The 11,433-nt window shown below is 39.5% G+C and overlaps 1 protein-coding gene across 1 annotated transcript; it reads left to right on the forward strand.

Moving 5' to 3' along the window:
• The first annotated feature begins 480 nt into the window (after positions 1-480).
• Positions 481-10,817, forward strand: LOC111254302 (epithelial sodium channel subunit alpha-like). The gene is made up of 7 exons (XM_086975054.1): positions 481-711; positions 1,190-1,347; positions 1,945-2,081; positions 2,741-2,874; positions 3,126-3,227; positions 3,753-3,867; positions 10,684-10,817. The coding sequence occupies exons 1-7, from the start codon at positions 481-483 to the stop codon at positions 10,815-10,817; spliced, it is 1,011 nt and encodes a 336-aa protein (XP_086831180.1).
• Positions 10,818-11,433: the final 616 nt, after the last annotated feature.

Raw genomic sequence — 11,433 nt, forward strand, 5'->3', positions numbered from 1 at the left:
ACAATGAAGCACAACGTGCTTCACCGGTAAAACGTCGGTGTATGGTCGACCCACAAATATAGCAAATCACACCAGCTGAAAATCAATAATTTGCCGGATTGCTTAATCATTATGGCTCTCTGCGTAGAAAACATGTTTAGAAATATAGTTTGGGGGTGAAGGTTTGTCTTAAGACCTAAAATATTTTAGTGTACGTTACAGAGCGAAAAATCTGAGATGTTGTCGTGTTTTTTCATCCTGACACAATCGCATAGATTGGTTATAACCGCTAGACTTGGCTTTATATGATACAGGTTTTAATTCCTAGCTCGTCTTTGTGATTAACTGATGATATTAAAGCTAAGATAGATTAAACACGGTTATATATATTCGTGTCTTTATATGACGCTAATTATAGTCCGAAGCGGAATGTTACCCATCATCTTCTTTAGGCTATTCTCATTGATTTCCCATTGCTTCATGGTTTCAGCATACATTGCAATGACCGCGGTGGCACTTCATTTTCTCCGACTTTTGTTCTCAGACTATTTCTCCTATCCAGTATCCGTTTCTATTCGGCTTGAAGACACGTCTGGTCTACTGTTTCCTGCGGTTACGATTTGTAATCTCAATCCTATACGTCGGCATTTGATTTGTGAAAATGCTGATAGCGTCTTATCGATTCCTGAAGAAGTAAAGGACTATATTTGCAATGAAACCTATCGTGAATCCGTGAGTTCTGCATAGAGTTTAGTAATTTATAAAAATAGTGAAAAAAATGGTTAGTTAATTATTCTAAGTGTTAAATCATATATATATTATAGTTAATATATTTGTACCCCAAATGACTGCTTTGTGCTACCAAACAGGAGCCACCAGTTTGGCTACGGTGGATGAAATCTGCAGAATCTATGTTCCATTCAGAAATATATATTATTATATTATATTATTATATTCATTCATTATATTATTCATTATAGTCATATCTATGTCTGACTGCGAGAGCTAACACTGCTTCAGCAAGAGAACTAGACAAATTCTTTTCTACTAAATAATATACACAGCGCTTTGATGGCCGTGCAAAGTGGCCATAGCGATATCAGAACAGAGGAGGTCATCCGAAATGGCCAGCTTTTATCGACAGCATAACAAACATTTCAGTTTTCTTCCCTCGTATTTAATCGTTTTTCTTTACATTTGTGAGCCATAGATCCAGGATGAGAATCTGGATGTGATAGAGCAATTCTCATTCTGGCTAGCTCACAGCCAACGACTCAATAAGGAGGCAGTAAAGGCTTTAGGACACCCGATGAAGAAAAATGTGCGGGCCTGCACGTTACAGGGCAACAAATGCACGAACATCAAGCAGTGAGTTGAGAATTAAAAGGAGACATCATGCATTTTATCTGTTTAATTAAAATTAATATACATTCAGAAAATGCAGGCGTTATGTGTGTACGTAATGCTCATATAAAGTTTAGCTAGATGTGTCATCCAGTTTGTATTGGGCAGTTAACTTATATAATCAATCTAATGCGATTCTGACGATAATTATCATTTTATATAAAAAAAAATATACATTTAAAAATATAGCTAATTTCAAATTCCGTTCTGTGAAAGGATACTTTTTCCTTTATCCTAATTTTATCGAAAATAAGAATATATGGGGGCCGCGGTGGGATTTTGCTCGATCAAGTTAACATTTGGTGTTTTGAACTAGGAAAGCGGTCGATAGATAGGGGAGGAAAGGATGACGGAAAATGGCTTAAAATCTAAATACGCCTAGCGCGTCTGTCCGCAGCTTCTGGGGCAGTCGTCAATTTAAGCCTTTCGCTTGTCCTCACGCAATGTTTATAAGTAAGATAAGCTATCGAATAGAAATACAGAAAAATCGATTGCCAGTAACTTTTATAATATATCGGCGGGTATCCATTGACTAATATGTTCGGGGTTATACGTTCTTAGCTTTTGGTCTGATACATTTAGCCAGTCCTACGGGAACTGCATAACGGCAAACAAACAGGCCCAAAGGACCGGTGATTTCCTCTATTATCGTCTCGGTGGACCGGAACAGGGGCTAGAGCTTATACTTAACGTAGAAAGTAAGTAGGAACAGCTATCTAAAACAATTTGCCTTGTAACTAGCTGACGAACTCTAACGTGTATGTAGAATAAACATTGGCTCCGTATATTTTTTCCAGATAAAATGACAAAAGTTTTAATTTGGGTATTCTCCTCCTCTGGTCGCATGAGACGAAAATTGATGCTTTAGCAATATCATCTGACAAGATCTACCATCTTGCAATGTTATGTTACGGTATTAGCAACTTTTGGTCTTTAAGGGCAATATTTATAAAATGCCATATTCGCTTTTACATGAAGTACGTTTGGCAGTATTTTTTAAAAGCCAGTGTTTTACTCAAAGTTGAACTTTAGAGGCCTTCGCTCTATCTATAGTAGTCAACGTCCATTAGACGTGTTCGTCAAGGCGTGTTTACATTAATTAACTCTCAGTTGAAGGAATGATAATGTATTGGGCTACATCTTTTGCCAAGATTACCGTTAAAACTCTAGCAAAAATTACTTAATTCGGCCAAATTCTGCACAAATCGACTATTTCGTGGCAAGAATTTGCTCAGATTGGACCATTAGTAATTACTACTACTTATTACTAGTATTACTACTAAATACGTTAATTACTAATAACGTTAGTCGATATCAGCGCTTTAATGAGTTTTTCTTTTTCTGTTATTGGTGCTAGTAAATGAGTATCTCCCAATCACCTCGGAAGCAGGTTATCTAGTGATGATTCACTCCCATAACTTGGAACCTGACGATGCAACGGATGGCGTGTTTGTTTCACCAGACGGAACTACCTACATCGGAGTTACCGTGGTAAACACTTATCGACTCGTATTACTGACCGAAATGTCAAAAATATGTTCAGTTTCCCTAGCAGTAGATAGCAGCCATTGTCTGGTGGTTAAAGCTTCGATTTGGGCAAGAGCCCAGATTCACAATCAGTGGTTGAGAAAAGCGGACCAATTTGTTCTTTGTGTCTGCACAGTACAACGCAGGAGCAAAGGATCAATACGACAGACCTTTATCTAGCTGTTCGTGGTTCTTTAACACGCATTGCTTTACAGCGGAAAATCAATCGGCTGGCTACTCCATACCCAGCGCACTGTATTTCGAAATGGTCGAAGGACGCGATCAAACCCGACGACGACAATTCGTACAACCGAGGCGTGAGTACCCGGTCGCTGATTCCAGGTTCTCTATAAAATAGAAAGTATCACGTTAACGATTCGAGTTTTACGACGGGTATTTGTGCCAGAATGTGTCTACGCCCGGATTCAAACCTAGACTGCTAGTTGTCCTCTTTTTTTTGGAAGTGTTGGAGGCAAACACGTCACCAGGTAAAAACTATCACGGGAATAGATGACACTCCATGAGATTGGCTGGCAGAATGTTATATATCGAACCGAGATTACCTTTCTGCAATATATCACCGCCAATAAATTTCCCACCTCAATAGAGTAATCGAACAACCCCTTAAAGGCACGTTCCCAGGTGCCTGCACCTCGTCTTTCTCTCGTTAGATAAGTAGACAAGATTTCAGCAGAACTTTCGAATAGAATTGAATGAACACGATTCGTAAGTGAAGCACGGAGATATGACCAAACGGCCTTTGCCCTTAAAAGATCCTCGGCAGTATGGATGGATCTTTGCGGCTTATTGGTTGCCCTGTGTTGTTTCTAATGTTATTGCAGAATTGCCTCAAGTACTGCCTACAGGATGCTATTTTCTCGAAATGCGACTGCGAAAGTGCACAGCTTCCGGCGCTAAGTAGCGCGAGAAATATATGCAATATCATTGACTATAATGGTAGGTTTATATTGTGAGCTTACGTTACATGACACACTGTAGTGAAGAGAAAGTGTCTTCGTTTTGTTACGCCGAGTTGGCTTCGGATCGTTTGAATCCGTTTGATGGTTTTGTATTTTTGGCCATTAAGCAAAGGAAGGCAGTGAATAGCTTGTCTAATGTTCTTTGAAGTGGACAAGAGCGAACCATATCTGAGATGACCAAAATGGATAAATTGAAATCGAGAATATGACACTGGCGTAACGTAAAGAAAACAAACGAAAGATGGCAAAAAAAAAAGTATGATTTTGTAACAACGATTCCTTACATGTATGTATTGTACTTAGCGAAAGCTTTCAGAAAGTATAAGGAACTATTTTAGTATGAAAAATTAGTCTTCCTAAACAAGTATGGTCAGCTATTCATCCCATACTGTTGAGACCATATGTTGTTTTGGGTGTTTTATTTGGCGGTTCAAGTATTTTTATTTACAAAAAAATACTTACTAGATTAGGTAAATAAGCGAAGTTTTCCAAACATATTGCCAAAAAGGCATTTTTGGAAGCCCGCTTGTACACTATATAGTCATTATTATTAGTATTATCAGTGTTCAAAATAAATAATAAATTACTACTTAGGTAGGCCATATTTAAACAGGACACCTATATCGGGCGACTTGTTAGTTATTTTGTCGTAAGCTGATAAAAGGCTCAAAATAGATGCTGCTATTTGTACAGTTATGTATTCGTTAGTTATTGACAAATAACTAAATGGATCGTATCTATATTATCCTGATTCGCGTCCAGCGGTGAAATTCTGATCTTATAATCTATGCTATGGTTCACAGTCTCAGAGTCAGGTGACGATTATTTTAGCAAACGTATGCTCCTGATCTTCACAATATGTGAAATCAAACACTGCTTTTAGATAATGTTTAACTCATCAACACCGCGTAACTCTACTGATTATGTCAGCTATATGTACAATGGAAAAATGCGCAACAAACTCAGGACAAAAACATGTCTGGCCAGCCGTCTCACCGAGGCCACATATGCACCACCAAACGATGGATTTTCCCGCCCGTTTATGCAAAAACGTTTTTCTCTGCTGCTATTAGTTTAACCGTATTTGTACAAAGGCTAAAAGTGTCTTGCTTACACTTAATAGTGGAGCCTGTACCGCCGTGGTCCTTGCGATCAAACACTGGTGACCTCTTTCGTTCGTATGCTTGCCTATATTATGAGTAAACGAGATCGTAATAGGCTAGAGAACGTCGTTCTCACAAGTAACGCGCAAAAAAACACCAGAGCCAAACAAATGTTGCTTTTCATGCCTTCTTACACTCTATGGCTTACTAGTGGTGGCAACGAACCACCCTACCTAGAACGTGCTTTGCACCTAGTGCCTATTTACTTTTGTCCGTTCGCATAGTCCCTTCTCAGAGCTGGGTACGGTTTTATTGCACTCGAATTCTACACGATATTCGCTATGGGATTTTTCGCGCTACCTGAATGCTAGCTGGTCCCTAACAAACTCGACGTATCGGCTTTTCGATGCGAGCAAGCAGCAACAATCTTCAAATATCAGCAGGTGACCGACAACAACGGTGGCAGCTTGTCTCTTTCTATATATATATCCCCCCAAATCATTCAACGTGGAAACGCCAGCTATTTCAAGGGGCAAATATTTCATTTTGACTATCTTGATTACTATAACGACTGGTTCAAAAATCACCCCTAAGGGATTGGCTGTGCGTGTGTGTTATTATGAACGATAACATCCTGGTGAGCGTACGCCAGCAAGAAGCCGCCCCGTGCTCCGGCGAACTGTCGTAACCTGAAAAGAGCAGTCGTCGCAGTAACTCATATATCGAATGATAGCTGCAACGATATTGCGAGGTATAAAGGTGTACCTTCAGCCTAAGCAAAAGACTGGGCAGGCCGAACATTTCAATGTCGCCAATTGTGATGGCTGCGTGTGTTTAGATGTTCCTGTGTGCATAGATCTGGGTTAAGTTCCGCATAGGTTTTATCGAATCAATCCTCCTCTATGCCTACGTTAATTGCGTCTCTTCTCTATCTTCAGGTTCCTAGACTCGTACCAGTGAAGAAACATGCTCGAGTGTTGTGTCAACATCATCCTGGTGATATTGTTATGGAAGCATAAAAAAAAAACAAAAAACGGCCTTGCTTCTGTAGATGCCGCCTAAAGATCTTCGCAGAATTTAAACAAAATTCAAATTTGGTACAGTCAAGATGGTGTCATATAAAAACGAATAATTCAACAGTTATGCTTGCCTTACATTGTCACGATATTGTGAAGCTTGTACATTGAATAGCGCTGCACTACTGAACTGCAAAGAGTAGGAAGACGTAACAGCAATTATGGCACGGACTCCGTATCTAACAAAATAAGCACAAGGTCCTCTTAAATAACTGCCGACACGCTCAATTTAGGCTGGCTGATATTACTCCATATAGCTAGTCGAATAAGGCATATATTTGGTAATCCATCTGGCCATATGTATATATAGAGGTGATCTTTTTTTTTTGTTTTTTGAAAGCTTGAAAGCTGGTGTCGATAGTCGTCGTTTCAAGAATTGTTGGTAACATGCCCAATTTGCAAGCGCGTACGAAAGTCCTAGTACGTGTACAGTCGCGTTTTTCTACCTGTTATAGCTCGCCATATCTGATCTGCTCCTACAGAAAAACACAGTTTCTGTCTAAGCTATTCGGGTCTGAATTCCTGCTGTACTCCTTCGACTCGTTGTTTTTCCCGTGCAAAATCGTCCTCTCGCTGAGTAGCCTGTTTACCAGCATGACCATGCTTTTGTCGCTCTTTTAGCGATTGGCTTCCATAAGGTCGTATGTTCTCGTATGACCATGCGCCGAGCTCGAATCGCAATTTCCTTCTCATTTGTTTATCAGGAAGTTTATATTTTCCTTCAGCGACTACGATAAATGAGTCGTTTTTGTATATCCGATCTGAAGAATACTATTCGTACAGACAACAAGGTATAGGATATCCCGCCTACGCGGTATTTCAGATCAGCTGAAAAGTGCTCCTTTGACGTATTCCCGCCATCCGAATCTGTACGCTGACTGTACGAAGTACCCTTGCATTGAGGCATAGCCGTGAAGATCGCGTTGATCTTATTTTCAGGGCCGAGAAGAAACGTACCGCTGCAAAACGTCGTACAGCTTGCCTGTTTTTAGCTATTGCGATCATGCTTATCGTATGTACACTCCCACGAATGATAATGTAGAGTATGCTGACCGCTAAATTCGATACTCCCTACGCATTTTTTGTGACGATTAGCATTTCCTTTTGAGACATATTGTCGACGCTAAACGAAGCAGGCGGCTTCTACTTGTATTGTATGCGTTCTTCTGCTGTAAGAGGTCTTCATGATATCGATAGAACGAATTCCAGAACCGATCTGTAGCGTTTTAGTAGACGTCGTTTAAGAGGGAATAGTCAAGCAACTAACAGCTACGGTGAGCTCTAGATTATGCATTTTTGCAGTCATATGTAAATATATTATTAAAGTTATACCAAGATAGCTGTTAACAATACGAAATGTGTCGCTTGCAAACGAACCCAAAGTGGTTCAAGCTCGGGATGAAGGTTCAAAAAAAAGCTTTCGTATTACTCTTTTTTATTCGACACTTAGTTTTGAGAAAGTGCTCTTTTTGATTTATTATTGTGCTGAAACAGTACTATAATGAGAATGCAATTTCAGCTCAAAAGAACTTTTAAAAAGTTGATGTTCCAGACGAAAAACAAGAAACTCTTAACACATTTTGTATTATGAGGACAACACTGAGGCTGCTGAAACGGCTTATGAGTAAAAAGACTACTCAAGAGTAGTTTGCTAGGTTTTAAAACGCTCGATATGAACCAGAGAGAGGAACACGGGGCCTCAGGAGGGTCAAGGCCAAGAGTCGAAGCAGATTTTCATTTGAAAAGAGGGTTATGCGTTGCGTTTGATGGGACTTTGAGGCTTGATTCACTGGGAATTACCTCTTGCGAACCAAACAATTCATCGGCACGTTTATTTTGGTCTTCGAAACCACATTGGATCAACCAGGCTATTTAAGAAAAAAAAACTCAACAAAAAAGCTCAGGGGATAACGCGAGGCCACATACAGCAAGCATCGTGAAATCTGCCCAACTAAATCTCAAATGGGAAGGTTGGTTCTACCTTCCGTATTCCCAAAACTTCACTGAAAATTAGACCGTCTGATGTGGAACTTTGAAAGCGATTCGTGGTTTCGCTGCATATTTAAGGTCCACTGTGATAAACTACTTCCAATAGATTCCAATAGAAGTCCACTATATTGGATAGGACCACTATGTTGGACGTTAAGGATACTAACTTCGCAATAACTTCTGTTTGCCTTTTTTTTTCCGACTGCATATCTGTATAGCACAATGTATTTCATCATTTAAAAAACAGTACTGGCAAAATCCACAAAGGGTTTTTGTAGAAACCGTAACACTTTGCTTAAAATATTGACACAACTTTGATCGAACCTTGACGTTCTCTTCTGTGACGGAAATCAGAAAAACCTGATGCGTGCATCTTCTGCGCATCTATGTGCTCTACGTGGTTACTATTTGTTTTACGCTTTGAAATTTCACGTGTCATAATCGATGATCAGCACCCATTTCCAGTTTTGCCGCAGTCATCCGTCCGTTTCTGTGGAGGATGAAAAAAGCAGTCTGACACATTAAATTTTACTAGTAATACCACCATCTCATAGACAGTATCAGGTGATTGTGTCGTCTACCGTTCAGTTTATGATTACGCCTTAATAGGTATGATAGGTCAAAGCATGCATATCTAATTAGTTTGTCACGAAGAAAAAAAATCACGGTGATTTGATTCTGCTCAACGTCACAGAAACGGCCGTATGTATCGAGGAGGTTCGTGCGAGCCAGGAACAAGGAAACCTTCAGGAACTCTGTGCCTGTCCGCAGTCCTGCGAGTGAGACAACCTTTGCTGCTTATTACTTAAGATAGGCTTATGTAAGATAGCATACAAAGCCCCAGGGTTAACGTTCAGCCTAATCAAGTACGTTGCGAGATGAAATAGCCCCTGCAAGCTAATGCTAATTACTTTATAATATAGAGCTCATCTATGCATTGAAGAAAGCAAGATGGCTTGTATAAACAACGTTCCATTATTTATTCAGCTATTAGCTATTAAAGTGCGCGCCGTTTTAGAATAAACCATTATACAAACAACGTTCTCGAGTTGGTTTCTCTTTTTTTTTCTTTTTCTTTTTTTTATTGTTCAGTCCATGATAACCTTTAACGCCTTCGACTTGTTCTAATTGTAATGAATTTGTTCACGTATTACAAGGCTTCTTCAAAGTAAAGGTTGAAAATTGTTTACTATATTATAGATTGGCTCTGCTGGGAGATTGTACGTCTCAAGCACCGCATCAATATCTAATATGGAACGAACCACGGTTTGTTTATACGTAAATAAAAGAAAAAAAACTGTTAGTTAGGGTGACATGGCAATTGATTGATTTTAATGAAGGGTTTCGACTATTTACAATTAAATTAAACGAATGCGTATCACAGTGGTAAAACTTAGCACGCTAAAAATCTAGCGAAGTTTGCTTCTTTGAGGAAAAACGTACCTCACGAACAAAAGTGTTCCCTTATTTTATTGGTCTCTATAGGATTAATGACTCAGGTTCAAAAGGCAGGACAACATCACAACGAAGCCAATACTGAAATCATGAAATCCTACATTACAGAGAGTTGCATTACGAGACAACAACGTCGACGGCGCATTGGGCGAAGGACACTCAGGTACAAAAGATGACCTGTTCGACTTTCTTTGATTTGATCCTAAGTGCAACCTTTCTGGTACTATTCGACTGGTCCAGTTATCTAAATCCCATGTCAACGTTCTATTTTGCCGTTTGACGAAAAAGGTGAAAACACCCATTCTATAAATATGATTTAATAATACTCCATACGTTTTAGTTTCGCAATTCAGGGAGAGCAAAAATCGCACACCTTTTCTTGTTATTTCGTAAAACTTCATTGAAAAATAAAGCCACAAGTACACTATACAGAATTATATGAAAAAACACCGCCCTTTATTTTATTTAATCCCACATAAATTTGCGCAACAAACTATTCAAGAATCAAACTATCATGAGCAGCATCTGATTAAACATGCAGTCGGCGTGTTTATTTATTATCAGCAGTCATTGTTTCAGCCTGAATCGCGCAGAGGGGTTGCTTGGTTAAAGAAACTGGCAATCCTAATTCACGTAAGAAACGTTTTGATGCCGATACTTAGTCTTGACTTGTCATATATAACTGTGAGGTATCACTGCGGGAGGACTCGGTAACAATATGTCATAATAACCAGTTTTTAACGCTGAACTACTGATAGCCACATGCCCATGGTGATGGCACTTAAAAAGATCCACGTCAGCCATCCAGAACCGAATTGCTATATTTTTTCAGAGCGTACGATCGAAAACATTTTTGCTTGCGAAGGAAATGCGTAGAGGAAATCCACTCCGGTCCATGTCACGATCTCACTATGAGACTGAGAGATTTGCTTTTCGTTCGTTACAAAATGCTGATTCGAGCGATTGACCATTTAAGCGAAATGACAGAAATTTATAAACGATTAGAACTAAGGCGTTCCTCTAAACGCGTACAACAGCTCGCGTTTCGTATAGACGTAATTTCGTCATTGTGGCTTGCTTACTAAGCTTTGGAACACCGTTTAAGCAGGAAAAATATGAAACAGTTGAAAAATGATTTGAGAAAATGCTTAGGGGCCTCTATTTGATCAGGTGGGGTCAACGACCACGACCACGACAATGACGGCGAAACCTGGACCTTCTTCGAACAAAGCATCTACCTCGTCCGAGTTCCAACGCCTCGTCACATCGAAGCACTCGTCGGCTCAAAAAGAGACCCGTGTTAAGATAATCATCTATCTCCAAAGTCTTATTATAGAGACTATAAACCAAGTTCCCCAATACAATGTTAGTATATCTAGATACAACGCTTAACGCTGCAACATTTATTTCGCAATTCGTCGCACCAACAACAAACGGTACCTGCGCCGTTCAACTGCAAAGCTAACGCACCAAGGTGGTATAGGGTAGAGAACACAACTTGCGAACAAGATCTTCAGACAGTATCAGTGATCGGCTGCGGGACCACAATAAATTAGAGCGTTCAGAATAAAACATACCTCTTTTAGCGTTTACCGGGGTGACGTTTAATCGTCAATAATGCATATAAACGATTTGATGCAAAATCTACCCCCCATTGTTGCTTAGATTAAGTACAAATGATTCTGATGCGGATTCTTTTCATGACTAGAGGGCACATTCGAGCATGGGGTCGTTATACTAGATTGCAGAACAAGAGCTTCTATTTATCCAGATCTAGATTCTGATGATTTTGCAACACAGTTCTTGAGTTGCTATCGTGTAAACTTGAAGTTGCGTATGTTACATTATTCAGTTTTCTATGGTTTACCATTAAGTAGACAATGTTTCACTACAAAGCTCATTTACGTAATTTTCAGTGTT

The sequence above is a fragment of the Varroa destructor genome, unplaced genomic scaffold, assembly GCF_002443255.2.
Source record: "Varroa destructor unplaced genomic scaffold, Vdes_3.0 BEIS01000007.1, whole genome shotgun sequence".
Classification (NCBI taxonomy): Eukaryota; Metazoa; Arthropoda; class Arachnida; order Mesostigmata; family Varroidae; genus Varroa; species Varroa destructor.

Coding starts and splice junctions, on each gene's coding strand:
- LOC111254302 (XM_086975054.1), top strand. CDS start 481: ATGACCGCGGTGGCACTTCATTTTCTCCGACTTTTGTTCTCAGACTAT. Junction 1,348..1,944: donor AAATGCACGAACATCAAGCA/GTGAGTTGAGAA, acceptor ATACGTTCTTAG/CTTTTGGTCTGATACATTTA. Junction 2,875..3,125: donor CCTACATCGGAGTTACCGTG/GTAAACACTTAT, acceptor ATTGCTTTACAG/CGGAAAATCAATCGGCTGGC.